The sequence below is a fragment of the Cyclopterus lumpus genome, chromosome 11 (genome assembly GCF_009769545.1).
Source record: "Cyclopterus lumpus isolate fCycLum1 chromosome 11, fCycLum1.pri, whole genome shotgun sequence".
Taxonomy (NCBI): Eukaryota; Metazoa; Chordata; class Actinopteri; order Perciformes; family Cyclopteridae; genus Cyclopterus; species Cyclopterus lumpus.
In genome coordinates, this window is record NC_046976.1 from 3,584,814 (window position 1) to 3,603,308 (window position 18,495).

The following is an 18,495-nucleotide window of genomic DNA, read 5'->3' on the forward strand; positions in this document are numbered from 1 at the left end:
ATCTCACAAGAAGGCACTGCATCTGAATTGTCATCCAAGGATCCAGCATATGTTCTTTATTTTTCTTTTTTTCTTTTGGTATGTAATGCTACATCTTTGTCTGTAATTATTTCCCTTTCATTTGTGCCTCCTGCTCTTATGTCTTTATTAAATCCTTGGCTCTTAAAAATTAAATAAAAAAAGAAGTAGAAGTGGAAGGCAGCCAGACAGAGATTGAGTCCAGGATATGACCCGGCCTCCAGGATGGACAGGAAGAGAGAGGGGGTGGGTGGGGGGGGGGGGGGGCAGCAAGGAATGACATTACACTTTCAAGTCAAGGTTTTCCGTGGAGATTTCACGTCAGAAGTCATTGCCTATAGCTTTTCAGAAGTGGATGAAAACATGTGCGCTCAACTGAAGCCTTTGAGGAAAAACACACACCCAGAGAGAGAGAACTGCAAAGTGATGAGAGAGCAGCTTTTATTCATGTTTCTGAGCTTCTGCCTCTACTTAACTCTTAAGTGCGTCCGCACAGACACACCGAGACATCGTGTTTGTCAACGGCCATCTCCTACACTGCTGGCCAGAGCATCATGCTCCCTCCTGTGTGTGTGTGTGTGAGATGGCGAGCACGCCAAACATCCTGCCCGCTAAACATCGGCTTGGTAGCATTGTCGCCGTGAGCATGAGCACACCCCTCACTGCTATAGCAAGTCTTTTTTTTCTTTGCTTGTAAGCTTTCCTTGGGAGTTTAATCCGACATGTTTGGTCCCTGGAGGGCTGAGGAGTGCGTCTCCGTCCTCACCGACTGACGTGTCTCCACGTCCCTGATCGCAATCTCTGCTGCGGAGGCAGCCGCTGCCTGTCTGACCATGTTCTGTCTTCAAGGAGGTCAATAGAAACAGGATATAGTTACATTACATTACATTACATGTCATTTAGCTGATGCTTTTATCCCAAGTGACTTACAATAAGTGCATTAAACCATGAGTCCAAAATTTCAACACAGAGTCCAAAGTCTCCCTCGAGTCCTGTTTGAGATTTAAATCCCATGCTAGGGAAAAGCAATAACAATTCAACCAATAGTATGTTAATGTTTCCTGATATCTATGTAATTCTGCCTATTAGTGTGCTGTTCTTTGTCGGCTTTAGTGCCAACACAGAAATGCTTGGTGAACCACATTCCAGGCTGGAGCTCTCGAAATAGCTACAGGGGATAATAATCTACAGTAAATCTGTACTAATAGAGCGGTGCAGGAATGACACATTGTGTAGGTCATGCAGGAAGTTAGCATTGCACTGGTTCCCTGGATTAGTGCAGCGAATGTGGCAAACAGACGATTATGATAAGTTATGTTCTCACAAAGACCACTTATATGATTTGTGATGCGTGAATGCAATCACCAGAAGTAAAAAAAACATGAATGAACTACACCTACCTCTGTAAAACTAACATCGGATGTGTTTTTATGTGAACAAACGTTCAACATGTATGAAAAAAAGAAGAGCAGACCAATTAATTAGTCTTTTGATAATTCATTTTAATTGGTCAGTAAGGGTATAGCTGCGATGGACAAGTTACTGGTTTGGAGTCTGTACATTGCTAGTGTATGTTGTCGAATGCATTGTCTTTCCTTTCCCTTTTTTATTTGACCACTCACATTTGTTTTATTTTATTTTATAAATGTACAATTGTGTCTTTTCGTGGCTGGTTCCGTCCGCGACGTGTTTGTCAATAAAGTCTGTTGTTTTGAAGCCGGTCAAGATGGCGGACTACGACTTGACAACCAAGATAGCTCATTTTCTTGACCGGCATTTGGTTTTTCCTCTTTTGGAATTCCTGTCCGTGAAAGAGGTACCGCCGCCTTTGCGTCCCGTAACGCCATAAATAAATATATATATATATATATAAATATGACGTGCTGGTTTATTACCGTGTACTCATCCATGAACACACGTTTGTGAGTGGGCACAGGTTCACCCTCAACCTGCTGACGGTGGTCACGAACGGCAGCTAGCGCGTCAGCTAGCAGCTACCGCCGGCTAAACTAACGTATACATTTATTGAAGTATATATATCATAACGGGGTGCTGCTGTAATGCTAGTTATAGTATGAAGTGCGACGTTGACTATCGCGCTTCTTATTGCGGTTCCCGAGCACGTCACCGAGTCCTCCCAGCGGATCAACGCCGGCTCCAACCGGCTGAATGTGAAGCGTCATCGTGTCCTGAGGTCGGCGTCCCAAAGGAAACCACGTGGTTCTGTTTTCAACAGATCTACAAAGAAAAGGAACTTCTTCAGGGGAAGCTGGATCTCCTCAGCGAGACCAACATGGTGGATTTCGCCATGGACGTGTACAAAAACTTGTACCCGAACAAGGAAATCCCACACTGTAAGAAACCATAGTAGTAGTTTAAGATTTTTTTTAAAATGTGGGGTTCAATAGCATTTGATTCTTTTCGTAACATCTAGCTTTCAAACCGTAGTTTAGTCACCTACTAAACCAGTAGAAGGAGATTCTCACTCCTGTATTAAACCACGCAGTCAGGTGGAAGCATACTGGATGTCTTGCTGTCACCTCTGTGCCTGTGATGGCTCCACATTGACTTCAGCGGGTTATTGATCAAACCGATCCGATCATAATAGTGCTGTAATCCGGGAGGTGCTTGGTTACTGGTCTGAAAATGTTTAAATGGAAGCATTTTCATTCACTCCCAAAGCACCGGTGAGGTAACAACTTGGTGTTGATATGAGGATGCTTTCTGTTTCAGCTCTGAGGGAGAAGAGGAGTACTGTCATGGTCCAACTGAAGCAGCTCCAGTCGGAGACGGAGCCAATCGTCAAGATGTTTGAAGACCCAGAGACGACAAGGTCCGATCGACTTATCAAAGAAATGCGTCTCTCTGAAACCATTTTCTCATTAATCGCATTGTAGTCATGACAGCATTATAATTCGCGTCTGTGGACTGTAAATGGCTCATCTGACATCTGATTGTTTTTTTTAATCAGAGATGGACGGATGCTCTTCGACTACCTTTCAGAAAAACACAATGTAAGTGTGGAGATGTTAAACGGTGTATCCACACGCCTCGTTCTATTAAGAGTGCACTGAATTTTGATCTTTTAAGGCGCAGTGTGTTTTTGTTTCCATAACAACCAGCTGCCGCTCAGAGCCAGCAGGACTGTTGTCTATGTCTCAGAATTGTAAAACATCCAACAACACCCACCAATGTGCTCATTCACTCGATGATCAAAGCAACTACTTACAATGTCATTGCCAATGGTTTCTTCATTTCACCTTTTTTTTTTTTACATAATCGATTATGTATATGAAGATATTGTGCGCTACCCTGTAAAGAGGACTTATTGTTGGTGCGAAAATGAACAGTCTTTGCCTAAAAAGAGGAAATATACTGCCAGCTTCCACCCCAATGTGTAAGCCTTGCAACCTTTCACAATTAGATTTCAAAGAAGTGACTGCCCTCCAGGGCTATATGCTGTTAAAGCCACATTAATTACAATGTTGCTCCTCCCCCTCCTCCTTAATGACTCTTTACCAGCTACATTGCAGATGGAGGTGGCAAACCTTTCAGTAAAAGCCAGACTTTTCCTCCATTTAAACGGGTTCCTGGTCAGCTTTCAACCTCGTTCAATGTGCTTTAATCTATGCATCTCTTTATTTTTGTTTTTTCCTAGTTTCGACAAGAATACCTGGACACGCTGTACAGGTACGCCAAATTCCAGTACGAGTGCGGTAACTACTCTGGGGCTGCAGAATACCTCTATTTCTTTCGTGTCTTGGTAAGAGTAACCACATACAAATAGATACATTGTATATACATTGTTCAACAATTTTTTTTTTAATGATTTCCAAAATAAAACTCATTCTGCTTTTGATTTTGAAACATGGACTTTGTTGCCCTCTGCTCAGGTTCCCTCTACAGACAGGAAGGCCTTGAGCTCTCTGTGGGGGAAACTGGCCTCTGAGATCCTGATGCAGAACTGGGAAGCAGCCATGGAGGATCTCACCCGACTAAGGGAGACTATCGATAACAATGTAAGCGAAGAATACTTTATGAAACTGACCGATGTCATCAAGATTAGCTGGTTACCAGCCACGACAGTGACACCGGTGAGTCTGTGTGTGGCATCATGGGATGTGTCAAATGTGGACCCGGAGACACCGGCTGGAACCGGAACGACCCCAGAGGAGGTTTTAAATACTTTTTAAACAAAAAAAATGTTGTCATTGCGATAACTTTTCATCCACATGCATACACAAAACTTTACAGGTGAGCAGTTGAGTTCACAATGAGGGCTGAGTTCAAAGATACGGGGCCCAATCATTTGTGACGTGGAAAACACAGAATCACAGAATTTGAGGTTTAAAAAATGGAAAAATGTGAATGCAATTTATGAATATAAAGGTTTCTCTACCATTATAATCTCTCTTTTTTTCTACATCTAAGCCAAATGAAAAGCTAAAAACGATGCTGCTATGTTTTGGTTTCATTTACAGGCACTTTGCACAAATTGCCGTTGGCTTGGCACTCTCTTTTTTTTTTATTTCAAAAGGATGGAATTGTTGAAATTGTATTAATCTGTCACATTGTTAGACACAAAATATGCATTTTATATGCATTTTATATCCTAAAACGCAGAATTTAGAAAAATTCAAATTGCAAGTTATATGTGAAAAAATCTAATGGAATCCGGCAAGAAAAGAAAAGGGTTTTCAGAGGTCCCTAAAGGTGGCTGTGGTCCGAGCATGGGCGGCGTAAGAAGTGGGGACAGTGCCATTGGGCAGAAAAGAGTAGGAAAATGCAGTTCTGTGAGAGCGGAGCTCATTTTATGAAATGTCAGAACCAATATCAACGTATCCTGACTGAAATGAAATGTGTGTGTGTACCCAGATGAAGGTCTAACGGACGATCTACTGCTACTTACAGGTCAGACACCTCAACTAGTTGCTACGTGGACCTGCTCCTCGACCGGCAGGAAAGTCACGGGACGTCCATCAGTTGCGCCGTTGCATCACCCCTCCCGTCTGTGTCCCCTCTCTCAGTCCGTGAGCTCTCCTCTCCAGTCACTCCAACAGAGGACCTGGCTCATCCATTGGTCCCTCTTTGTGTTCTTCAACCACCCTAAAGGAAGGGACAACATCATCGAGCTCTTCCTCTATCAGCCTCAGTGAGTCTCCGTGTTTTCTATACGCAGTCATGCAGAGCTTTGTCTCGGCTTAAACATGGGACATTTTATTGACAAGGCCACACTGCTGTTGTATTGTCAATACATTTTCTAAATGTATTTTGGTGTACAAGTATTGTTGTACCTTTTTATAAATAAAGGCTTCTGCGTGTAAAATGACTCGTGGTACCCAGTTTTGTTGTGATGGCGACGTTTACTGACGCCGCCAGGTGCTGCCTTTTTGTGTATTTTCTTCTTTCTTTTTTCTTAGGTACCTGAATGCGATCCAGACAATGTGCCCGCACATCCTGCGATACCTCACAACCGCAGTCATCGCCAAACAAAGATGTACGGAAGCGCCGACAAGTGCTCAAGGACTCGGTGAAAGTCATTCAACAGGTAAAGGCAATAAATGTCGGCAGAATCTTTTTCAATTTATTTTCTCACAAAGTGGCTCCGGGGTTCATTCAACATTGTCGCTGTCCCCCCTGCCTCCCTCCTGCAGGAGTCGTACACATACGAGGACCCAATCACAGAGTTTGTGGAGTGTCTCTATGTGAACTTCGACTTTGACGGCGCCCAGAAGAAGGGAGTGCGAGTCGGTGAGGTGAGCTTCCTGAGGTTTCTCCTGAGAAACACAGTGTGTGTTTGTCATGGTGCACAGGCCTGAATAACCCCCTTTTTTTAAAAAAAAATTTTTTTTTAAGTGAGCTGTCTCCCGGGACTGAGGGGTGAAGCTTCCCTTAGCTATGGTGCTCTGATCTCCTGAGCCCAAAGCATTTAACTTTGCAACCATTCAGCCTCAGCAAATCCATGTCTGGCCTGATTTGCTGGCTCTTACTTTTATTCAGTTTGATTTCCAAAGCGTAACCGCTGTCAGATTTGGGACTCGGTTGCCTTCTCTTTAGAAGCCCTGCAGTATTCTTTAAGTTGCGTGTCAGGGGACCACTTTGCGCTCTCTCAGACACCCCCATCAAATGGCTGTTACCCCTCGTGTGTAAATGATGGTGTGACTGCGAAGGCCTCAACTATCCTGTCAGATACGGGGAGTGAGCTCTCCTGGAATCTGCTGGATTTTAATTGTCAGGGGAATTAAAATTTAAATGTTTCCCTCTAGAGAGCCGCAACTTGTCTTAATTACTGGAAAAACAAGTTGTTGTTATTTTTTTTATGACGGTCTCCTGTTGTGTGAAAATAACTTTTACTTCGATGCTGGATATTAATGTCTGCAGTGGTCCCATTTTGTCTCAATCACATGATGAAAATGAGTGATTCGGTCATTTTAATATTCATGCTGGGCCATGGCGCCTTCCTTTGTGCGTTTAAGATGGCAAATCGTTGAATAATTGGATTTCTTACACAATAACAGCTCCTTGTGAAATAATGGTGCCACATCTCCTTTCAAAATCCCAGATGCTAATATATTCCTAAATCGAAACTCCTCTGGAGATTCGAGGTGGTCAAACATCCCATTTGTTTCTATGATTGTTGCTTATAAACCATAGATGGAGACGCAGCAACATAATCTCCTACACACACAAACACGTACACTCTGATTATGGCTTTATGATTCAAGTTGGGTGACGGGTTGGTGGAGAAATACAGTAGCTTAACATCTCGTTGTTCTATACTGATCTTAGTGTATTTATCTTAAACTAAAACAGGCGTGTACATTTGGGTTGGACGTGTTAAAATGTACAACGTCCGCCCAACAACCAGCGATTGTTCGTAGTTTCATTTGGAAGAATTCACATCGCTGTAGAATTACACTTGATTCAAACGATAGATAGACGATATATTTGTAGAAACATTAAATATTTATAGCTGTTCGCATTAGTATTTTGACTTTTATTTAACACTGGCCCTCATGCAAGAACCACTCGTACAAACAAGTTCTTAAGTTTCTTAGGTTTCGTTCTTCGACGTCTTGTTTGAGGGATTTAGGAGAACATGCCGGATTCAAGAAGAGTCTCGTGTTTATAATTCTACAAATACATTTTACCAGTCGAAGCAATTAGTTTGCTGGCATCCAAACCTCAGCGGTGCACTAATGGATTGTATAATTCATTATTTAGTTTGAAGCAATGTTCAGTTTGAAAACCAGATGTGAATTACTCTTCGTAATTATGATTTTGTAAGCTAATATATTGCTGGATTCGTGCATATAGCGCGATTTTGATATCACCATTCATTTAAACTGCCGATTGATGCTTGTGTCATACCTGACGGCAGGTCTCTTCCTTCTGCACACAATGATAGGCTTTCCTTTCATGGACCTTTTGAAAGCAGGACTTATGGGACAGGATGCATCCTTGTGTCTCATTACACTACATTTGATCGTTCATGTCTGTCTTTACGGGGCTCGTTTAAAGGCACAAAGAAAGCAGTCCATGAATATGAGATTACGAGGCTCCGGTTTGTCTTCATGCTTCTTCACTGAACGTTTCTGTTTGTGGGGCGTTTTTAAACATTTTTTATAGAGAATACTGCGTTGAGCGTGCATAAAGCTTAACGCGTCGTTATTGGAGCGTTAATCGTGCCGAATTCTCACAAACGCTCCTAAAAAAGTAAGAGACAAAGTTGAGATCAGAGCGAGGAAATGTTCTCACCATCAGCACATGAGTTACGCTTGTGTGACCATATCACTTTATTATAGTTTGGATAAAAGGAACATCCCGATCATCCAAACCACCAGGACATTTTAATGTATGGGTGGATAAACCAATAGCTGGAAATTCTGGCAAAACAGCCAGCCCCCGCAGTAGATAGTTTTCACAACATCATATGTGGTTATAGTGCACTCAGTGTACTTATTATTCCAGTAGAACATGGTTATGGTTTAAATTATAGCTGCATGCATATATGCTTTAATGATGACTGCATTATGTGCATATATTGTAAATTGTGCTGGCAAAGATCTCGAAGTAGTAACTGAAGGAACACTTTGTCTACTTCCTCCTGTGTGGGAGTATTTGTGAAAGTGATTTTTTTGTTGTTGTTTTGTCCTTCAGGTTCTCGTGAACGACTTCTTCCTGGTCGCTTGCCTCGAGGATTTCATCGAGAATGCCCGCCTCTTCATCTTTGAGACCTTTTGTCGGATTCATCAGTGTATCAGCATCAGGTAGGGCGTCGTTGTGACAGGAGGACTTGTCAGGAACGGCGTGTGTGCCGCGCCCTTCTTCCATTTGTAAAAGCACAGCACGAGTGATGGGAGGGAAATGACAACGAAAGCCTCTTTTCATCTTCTGTACCCAGAGGATTTATGCTCTCAGTTTTTTAGATGCCATCCATGTCCTGCTAGTTTTTCCCAAGTGTGTTTAACAGTCAACTGCTAAATGAGTTTTCTAAAGACTGGATTACCCCAAAGGGTATTTACTCAACCGAATGCCCCTCCTCCTTCTCCGCTCTCTGGCAGACAAGCTCAACATGACGCCGGAGGAGGCGGAGAGGTGGATCGTCAACCTCATCCGTAATGCCAGACTCGATGCCAAGATCGACTCCAAACTGGTGAGGCTGCGCACTCACTGATCCACCTTTTTAGTCAGACGAGCTTCAAATCCGCCGAGCGCAACGGGCCCCGTCTAGCCTTTTTATGAAATGTATGCGTTGTGCTCACGAGAGACTGAAAGCAGCATACACGTGTTCAGCTGGTGGCGCTTTCCAAGTCAGTCGCTCAGAAATGCACATGTTTGTGAATTTGTCCCCCAGGGTCACGTGGTGATGGGTAACAACGCGGCTGTCGCCGTACCAGCAGGTGATTGAGAAGACCAAGAGCCTCTCCTTCCGTAGCCAGATGTTGGCAATGAACATCGAGAAGAAAGTGGCCCACAGCAACCGGAACGAGGTGTGTGTGTGTGTGTGTGTGTGTGTGTGTGTGTGTGTGTGTGTGTGTGTGTGTGTGTGTGTGTGTGTGTGTGTGTGTGTGTGTGTGTGTGTGTGTGTGTGTGTGTGTGTGTGTGTGTGTGTGTGTGTGTGTGTGTGTGTGTGTGTGTGTGTGTGTGTGTGTGTGTGTGTGTGTGTACTTAGATTTTGTGCGTCACCATCTGTCTAAACAAGACCTTTTTAGGCGACCTTATTTAACCTGAGGATGCTTTCAGGGCGGGCCTACATCCCGGAAAGCATCCTCTGTTTTATGGTCTGTTTGACTCTAAATGGACCATAATGTACTAAATGAACATCAAGCTGTATTGAAGACTTGAAACTAGAGATTGAGACCATAAATTCATGTTCACAATGTTTACCCATACAATTGGAGGAGTCGCCCCCTGATGGACATTTGAGATAATGCAAGTTTAAGGCTTTTTTTCTGCGTTCAACGCATATTTAATTTGTGAAACTAAAGATTTTAGGTTTGTAGTCTATATATAGAATTATGCTGGATCTAAATGTCACACGGCTCGCATTCTGATTGCTCTCCTGTGGCCCCAGTATGTTGAACACAATGAATCTATGTGAAAACACCACATTCTCAGATAACTCTTAAACTTTTCTAATCGTCGATAGCTCAACACAACATTTTATTTTGTGTAAAATAATCATCATCATCTAATCTCTTTTTGCCTTTTTTATTAAGCAGTTTGAGCATTTTTTTCTAATGTTTGTTTGTGTTTTCTCAGACACCAAACTGGGCTGCTCAAGACTGGCTTTTATTAAAATGGGAATCGGCTTCAAGAGGATGCAGATGGCTCTACTGGATGTGATTTATGCTTTTAACTGAATCTCTTTTATTTATTTATAAATTATTTATTTATTTTATTTGTATGATTTACTCATCAGATTAGCAACTGTTTAACTGGCAGCATGACGTCTGCATTGTGAATTGTCTGAGAGGACGCAGCAAGACTGGATCAAGACGTCGTCATCGAGGTATTATTTATTATGAGGACACGCTCTTCATCATGACTTATATTTATTCTGGTATTAAGCGTTGATTTCTAAAGTTTTCACCCAAACTTTGTTTTATCGATCCGACCGGATATTAACATTAAACACTTTTTGCCTCTTCAGAGAGATTTGTTTGTTTGTCCTCTATTAATATTCGACCACTAGATGGCGCCATTGGTTAATGTTTGTTTCCTGCCGTTTGCAGACAGTTGTATTATTCCCAGTGCAATCTCTCCCAGACTGGCTCCCACTACAGAGTCTGAATTTAGTATTTGGGGAAAAAGGGGACAGGCAGATGCAAAATTGATGCATGAATGAAACTAAATAAAGGGATTTAGGAAAACATTAGTACCGTCGGCGTGGGGATCCAATAGAAAATGGGGGTAAAGCGCTGCGGCGACCACTCCCGAGACGACGAATCACACACTTAACTTTCGAGCCCCCTGGTCATCGTCTGTCAGAGCCGGTTGTTTCTGTTGGTGCAGCAAATCTTTGGCCACGCCAAAGAATATTGAACGAGGCTGCAGTGCAAATATTTGACCTGTGTCGATGGACTAAAGCATGCAGTCAGTGTTTGGAGTCAGTTTGATCTATAGAGCACATTTAGTTTGACAAGGAATAGATTTAAACATAAAAATGTGCAAAGATCATACGTTGCAAAAACATACAAGATAAGAAGCTATTAAAGGAATAATACTAAAATAAAAGTTGAACTTTTTTTAACTACACACTTAACTAAAAGCTTGTCGGCGTTGTAAAAAAAAAAACAGGTGAATAGTTTGGGTCACTTATAAGCTGTGAGGAACAAAAGCTCTTTGTTTCTCACATTGTTAGTAGTTACCTAACCTGGTTACACACTGCAAAGAGATCACACACACACACACACACACACACACGGTGGAGTGTCAGGAGACAATATGTCATCATGTGGAATATTTATGGCCGGTGTCGAGGCAAAGATGGGAAAGTGCCCCCAGGTGCGTCTCTCCAGTTTCCCTTCATTCTGATGTTCAGTCTGGGGCGGGGGAGGGGGGGAGGAGGAGAGTATCTGACAGTTAAGCCTAGCCACTCCTCCAAACACACTTTTCCAGGACTTGAGTTAAACATAACACACACAAAAGCTAACGCACGCACACACACACACACACACACACACGCACACACATACTCTCTCCAGAGCTGACGTGGGCCTGAGGTCTGCGCGCCCTTCTGGAACAGCTGGTATCCATCTGTGGCTGCCGTTGCTCTGGCTGCTGCTTCTTCCTGCTGCCGCTGCACCGAGGCTGCCCCGAGAGGACAGGAACCGGCCCCGCCGAACAACCTCACATTCACGAGCTCCGCTGCAGAGGGAATCCGGCAGAGAAAAGCGCGCTCGCCAGGCCCCCGTCATGGACACCCTCACGTTCTGGGCTGTCACCGACCCATCTGTGGCCCGGCTCCTCTGGGTCCTAGCTCTGGTGCTGGCCACCCTCCTGGTCTGGCTCTTCTTCCTCTGCTGCTACAGTTGGAACCAGAGATCCCCGCCCTCCCTGGAGCGGTACCTGGCAGGTAGGTGGGCCCTCCAGCCTCCCCCCCCTCCCTGTAGGTGTGTGGAGGCCTGTGACTGACGCTGCTGTCTGTGAAGTGTTAGGTTCAGCTCAGGCTCTGTTTTATAACATCTTCTTATAACACACTCGCAGGCACTTTTTCCTCTCTCTCTCCAAGTCCGGTAATTGCAAATTGTTAGTTCTCCGTCCCAAGCCTGCACATTTTCCAGAAATGTCCCAGGTCCTGTTGGCTCTGCCTCCGTTTCTGAATACAGCTCAAATGTGCCTTTGTCCACGTGAGCGCGCACAACGGGACCTTCACTCCGTTCAGTGCAGTAAAACAACTTGATTTTTAGGATGCCGCCTTGAGCCACTGCAGGCATACTTTGTTTGACTAAGAATGTGAAACTACATGCTGATTGTTTTTTTTCTCCCCCCATACAGTGACGGCAAAGCACTCCAAATCTAAAGCGCCGACTCAGGTGAGAGAATACATCTCATGAGAACAACCGTTTTAAAGAACGTCTTCATTTGCACTAAAAGTGTGAACACCTCATGCCTCACATTCCTGTATAACCACCCTGAAGTCCTCCTCAGTGAAGTCTGCACTCATTAGCTCTGCAGCACATCAGCTTGTAACGCCCGCTTCGGACTCCAGAGGTCCTCGTTCACCCGCACTTTGTGGGACAAAAAAAACCGTGAATTTGAAACCTCTTTTGAGAGGTCCTTCAGGTTTTAAATAATCGGCCTTGATTGGTGGAAGCAAATGCAACATTGTTCAGTTTTCATTAAACCTATCTTCAGGTTTAATTATTCCTTCAGTTGATGCTTTGAATGAGTTCTTAAAAGCAGGTCAGCAGCACTTAAAAGGAACAGTGTGTCACATTTAGAGGCGCTATTGGCCGAAATGGAATATAATACCAGTAGGTATGATTTATTTTGTGTATAATAACCTGAAAATAAGAACCTTGTTGGTGTTTCCATTAGAATTAGCTGTTTATATCTACATGGAGAGCGGGTCCTCTTCATGCAGCCAGTGGCCATGTTTCTACAGTAGCCCAGAACGGACAAACCAACCTGCTTTGACTTTCGGACCGTGGTCGGAAAACAGAGAAAAACTCTCTCTCGATACCGAGTACAGGACGTGTGTACTTTGAGAAACGGCCTCCGTCTTGCATCACCACTCACGCGGGAGAAGTTTCAACTGGTTGCAATCTGCAACTTCGCCGCTAGATGGCACCACATCCTACACACTGCACTTTTTATTTCTATTATCAAACTGCCAACACATCTTTGTCAACAACGATTGTGTGGAACCATTAGTTAAAAATGAGTGTTATTTCCATTTCCCCGTGTTCTTGGACTTCCAGCCCCCCCCCCCCTCTTATGAGCTAAATGCTACATTAACACTCTCCCATATTCACTGTGGCATCGCTAGCATGGTAACGTTCAGCAGGTGTAATGTTGCGGCTGCCGAGTGTCACTTTGGGAGTATTTTGTACTTTGACCCGATGGCGGCGCTAAAACGAAAAGTTAAGGAATGCGCAAACAATTCGTCCCGATGGGGAACACAAACGTGCATCGGCCCCGTTTTTACATTTGATTTGATGTGCCGCCCGTCCTGGCCTCGCTCCGTGTGTGTCTTTGGCTGCGTCACTATGAGTGTTGTCGCACAGCGGAGAAGCACTGTGCCCACATTGTGTGTGACGAGCCGGAGAGGCTCTCTGGAATGAGTGAGGCCCTTTGTCCGCTGGGCACCGAGCCCGCCGAGCAGAGGTCCATTCCCTCCCGCTGCGTCCAGAGTGCGGACAAAGAGACATGTGAGGTCTCCGTCTGCCGAAGGGAACCATTTAGTCTGCCGCTGTCTGTTTGAGAGTATTTGTACCCACATATCAAAGTACCACTGTGGAGAACATATTGCTCTCATTGTGGCAAGAAAGGACTTCCACGTCCGTCTGTGTGAAGGATTTCATTATGATTGCATGTGCACAATGGAAATGTCACTCACACATTCTTTTTCCTAGTTTACATTTGCAGCAAATGAAAGGTCCTGAAAGCTCAAAGCAATTCAACTTATGAAGCAAATTGGTGAAGTTGAGTATGTTTATCTGAAGCTAATAAATGTGTATATATATATATATATATATATTTTTTAAATAAATCTTATCTTTATCCATAATACAACATTATTTCTTTGTTGATCATATTCTTTGGTTATTGATCTAAATCTGCAAAGTAAAATACATGTTGTGCAATATTTCCCTCTGTAATGTAGCGGTGTAACAATAGAAAGTAGCAGAAAAAGGGAAATACTCAAGTAGTACCTGAAAAATGTTACTTAAGAAATGTTAGTTCCATCCCACCGCTGTAAGAACAGCTGTACTTTGACACATGCTCGTCCGCCTGGTTTCTGGTTTTAGAATACAGCAGAGGATACAGAGCTATAATCAGGATGTCGAGTAACAATGTCACTTAACTGAGTTCCCGTTGAGCGGCAGGAAAACAAAGGACCCCCGTTTGTTTCCCTGCCGGCGTCACAGTCAGCGGCCTGTGAACGAGGAGGCTTTTGTCTGGCTCAGTGTGCGCTCCAGATATCAGGAGCTGCTGTGTCATCAGTGAATTCTCCTCAAGCAAACATTGAAATATGAGCCTTAATAACAGACCCGTTTGTAGCTGAAGCTCCAAACTGAAGCAAATACACCGAATGTCAGAGAGGAAGCTGACGATTCTGCTGTGATTTAAATAACGTTTTAAAACCAGTATCTTTGTCGTTTTCTAGAGGAAGAGAAAGCCCAAAGAGAAGCCAGCCCAGTCAGAGGACGCCGCGGTGAAGGAGCCTGAGGCCCGGGGACCGGAGACGCCGGGTCCGGCAGTCAGGAAGAGGAAGAGGCGGCCTCTGAGAGTCTCCGTGGAAACGGGGATGGCGGTGAGCTCGCAGAAGGGGAGGAATGTTTCTCCGATGTGTGTCATCCAAGGCCTCGTTTCCTGCCATTCATGACCTCTCTCTCCTCTCTCTCCCATGTCTGCTTTAATCAGTCGGTTTTTGGACCTTTTTTAAAAAGACTATTATTTAAGTTTTTGTTTGTTCACTGGTTTCTGAGTCAGCTGTTCTGAACAAAGTGCAGAAATAAGGGACGCATGTTGATTTTAACCTTCGTAGTTCACTTGATGGGAATGAATATATGAGTGCCTAAAGAAACAGAAAGCTCCTTTTGCCAAATATGGTATAAGATGTTTACCAGGTGACAGGAAATATACTTATAGGATGTGTTTTTTTCTCAGTGTACTTATCACATATTCATATAAAGTGCATTCTAATGTCTTACTTTGGAGTAACTTTGAGTATCATGTGTCGGTGGACACATCTCATCACGGCTAAAAGAAAAGTTCACGCTTATGGGTTCAGACCTGATGGGGTTCAGACCTGATGGGGTTCAGACCTGATGGGGTTCAGACCTGATTGGGTTCAGACCTGATGAGGTTCAGACCTGATTGGGTTCAGACCTGATTGGGTTCAGACCTGATGAGGTTCAGACCTGATGGGGTTCAGACCTGATGAGGTTCAGACCTGATGGGGTTCAGACCTGATGAGGTTCAGACCTGATGGGGTTCAGAGCTGATGGGTGAGGTTCAGACCTGATGGGGTCAGACCTGATGGGTTCAGACCTGATGGGTGAGGTTCAGACCTGATGAGGTTCAGAGCTGATGGGTGAGGTTCAGACCTGATGAGGTTCAGACCTGATGAGGTTCAGACCTGATGGGGTTCAGAGCTGATGGGTGAGGTTCAGACCTGATGAGGTTCAGACCTGATGGGGTTCAGACCTGATGAGGTTCAGACCTGATGAGGTTCAGACCTGATGAGGTTCAGACCTGATTGGGTTCAGACCTGATTGGGTTCAGACCTGATGGGGTTCAGACCTGATGAGGTTCAGACCTGATGGGGTTCAGACCTGATGAGGTTCAGACCTGATGGGGTTCAGACCTGATGAGGTTCAGACCTGATGGGGTTCAGACCTGATGGGGTTCAGACCTGATGGGGTCAGACCTGATGGGTGAGGTTCAGACCGGGTGAGGTTCAGACCTGATGGGGTTCAGAGCTGATGGGTGAGGTTCAGACCTGATGGGGTTCAGACCTGATGGGGTTCAGACCTGATGGATGGGGTCAGACCTGATGGGTGAGGTTCAGACCGGGTGAGGTTCAGACCTGATGGGGTCAGACCTGATGGGGTTCAGACCTGATGGGGTTCAGACCTGATGGATGGGGTTCAGACCTGATGGGGTTCAGACCTGATGGAGTCAGACCTGATGGGTGAGGTTCAGACCTGATGGGGGTCAGACCTGATGGGGTCAGACCTGATGGGTTCAGACCTGATGGGTGAGGTTCAGACCTGATGGGGTCAGACCTGATGGGTGAGGTTCAGACCTGATGGGGTCAGACCTGATGGGTGAGGTTCAGACCTGATGGGGTCAGACCTGATGGGTTCAGACCTGATGGCACGCATCCTGAATACAAAAGTGGAACTCCTCCGTGCCCCCACACCAGTAGAACTGCTAGTGGACAAACCCCACCTCTCGGTGATTGCATAACGGCTCAGCGTGACAGTTTTTAATTTGACTCATTACAGCTCGACAGAAGCGCTGAAACCACAAGACAAACCCTTTCATGGCCTTTTTCTGTCCACGTTATTCAGTTGCCATGGAGACAAGGTTCTGTCAGGACTGAAGACATTTGCCCCAAATGATTGTTAACTGTGGTCCATTTAAACCCCAAAACATCCTATTTCTGCAAATAGTACATTGCAATATAAAGTGGAAAAATAACCACCGTTTGGACCACAGCGAAACACAACAACAACAACAACAACAACAACAACAACCGATTCCCATATGTAATGTCAATGTGTTTACCATCACAGCAGACCATCTGTTTCCACCGACAGGACAGATGCTGAGCTCAGCAGTATTTAGACCTGCTCACGTTGCCTCTTTCACAGCATCCTGAAGGTGTGAAGAAGTTAAATTAGATCGATCATTTATTCACTCATACATGAGCAACACGGGGAATACGATACGTATTTCTCCACAAGCTTTACGTGAAACCACTCGGGTGCAACGTGTGAAGAAGCCGCTGCATCCGCGCGCTGCAGTCTACCTGAACACGCGCTCCGTTTTCCCACGTGCGCGCGCGCCGAGCGTGCGATCTGGATCTCGGCTCCTCTCTCGTCATCATCGCGCCCCGCTTGCTGTTCGGAAAACAACTTCGCCGTTTGGACTCGCGGGAGGGAGGCAATGCGGGCTGAGGGAGCAGATCGGTCCCGTTGGCCCCGGATCAGTCCCGGTCTGATTGGCTGAACGTCCCGCACGGTCCGAGACACCGCAGGGTGCGGACGCGACTCTCGCATGCGGCTGTGAGGATGACGCGTCTCCAAGTTTGAGCGGATCTAACTGGGACGAATCACCACCTCCACTGCAGGCGACAGATTTCCCCTTTTCTTATTTTCCATTCATCTGGGGACCCAAACGGCACGTCATCCTGGATATTGTTGGCGTGAGTAAAGCAGGAACATACATTCACACAATTCATGTTTTGCCGCATCGCCGACGCTGCCGATCACATGACTTTAGTGTCATTGGAAAAATAACTGCAGATGAAATGATCACCCATCACCTATGTTAGGTGCACCTCTCGGGTGTCTCGTCGCTGCGGCTGCAGGTCGACGAGGTGTGGCTGCGATATGGGGAGGGAGTCTTCTATGGGAAGGATCCCGACATGATTCCATCATTCCTTATTCTATAATGACAGTTTGGCGAGGTGAAGAAAGAGAGATGGAGATGGAGAGGGGGAGCCTCGGTCAGCTGTCAGAGTCTCCAACACCATAACTTTCTTCCAAGTCCTGGTGCTATAGGCGCATTCTCTCTGCGGCTCTTGGTTGCCTGGTCAACCCGGACGCGTTGAGCTTCAGTGGCAACCTGAATAAGTGTGAGAGGGAGTGAAGTTGTCACTGGAGATATCATGTGACTCCTCCATTGTCTCAAAGTGACTAAAGGAGTCTGTATATTGAGGCTGTGCGATGAGCTATTTTAGAAGCTATGCATTTTTAACATGGCTACCTCACTGTATGGCTCCAGCCTCTCATACAACCCAGTATGAAGTATATATTGTATTGCACACGATAGACTGGATCCACAGAAGCCGATCTGAAGCCCAAAAACAAACTAGTGGCGAGATGTCCACGTGTCCATGAAGATCAGTCAATGAACTGTCACAGGACATTTAGCTTGTGTTGCTGCTCTACTTTCAGAGGCAAACGTTCCTATGAGTGTGACAATCGGAGGTATGACGTAAGCTCACAAGGTCGAGTCTTAATTTTCAAGGACACTCTTCCTTTATACCTAAAATAGCCTCTTTTTTTGCTGTGGTCTGGATTGACGTGCATTATAAAGAGGCAGTGAAATGAATAGTGTTGCAGTACTGTATAGTTACAACCAGTTACCCCCCCCCCCCAAAAAAAAAAAACCAGAACCAGAATGTGACCCTGCAATCAGATATAGACATATACATTACGCCATGAGTCCCGTCCCCGGGGAGCATCCTGAGCACCGGATGGTGACTCAGCTGAAAAGGAAGCTGGGAGCGCTGTGACGTTTGTACAGTGCATCAGCATCAGCATCAGCACCCTGCAGCATCAGTGCCTGCCCTGCTGCTATCACAGCTGCTGTGTGAATGTGTCGGGCTGAAGCACTGAGCGTATGCCGTACTACACATACCGTAGGTCTAAATAGATTCTCCAAATAGGGCCAATTCGATACATCCGCAGTCATATATCATCATATAAAATGATGATATCAATGTGCATCAATTTGATTTGTATGTGTGATTTTTTTGTACACATCAGACGTATTATAATATATTTATTG

The 18,495-nt window shown here is 45.0% G+C and overlaps 1 protein-coding gene across 1 annotated transcript; it reads left to right on the plus strand.

Annotated features, from left to right (window-relative positions):
- Positions 1–1,742: 1,742 nt before the first annotated feature.
- Positions 1,743–10,173, plus strand: eif3eb (eukaryotic translation initiation factor 3, subunit E, b). Its single transcript, XM_034546039.1, is given in 15 exon segments — positions 1,743–1,834; positions 2,255–2,372; positions 2,752–2,851; positions 2,990–3,032; positions 3,677–3,781; positions 3,912–4,037; positions 5,046–5,170; positions 5,439–5,505; positions 5,507–5,566; positions 5,673–5,774; positions 8,179–8,287; positions 8,571–8,674; positions 8,876–8,902; positions 8,904–9,011; positions 9,784–10,173. Coding segments are annotated over 15 exon segments (1,368 nt in total). The 5' UTR covers positions 1,743–1,744; the 3' UTR covers positions 9,868–10,173.
- The last annotated feature ends 8,322 nt before the right edge of the window (positions 10,174–18,495 follow it).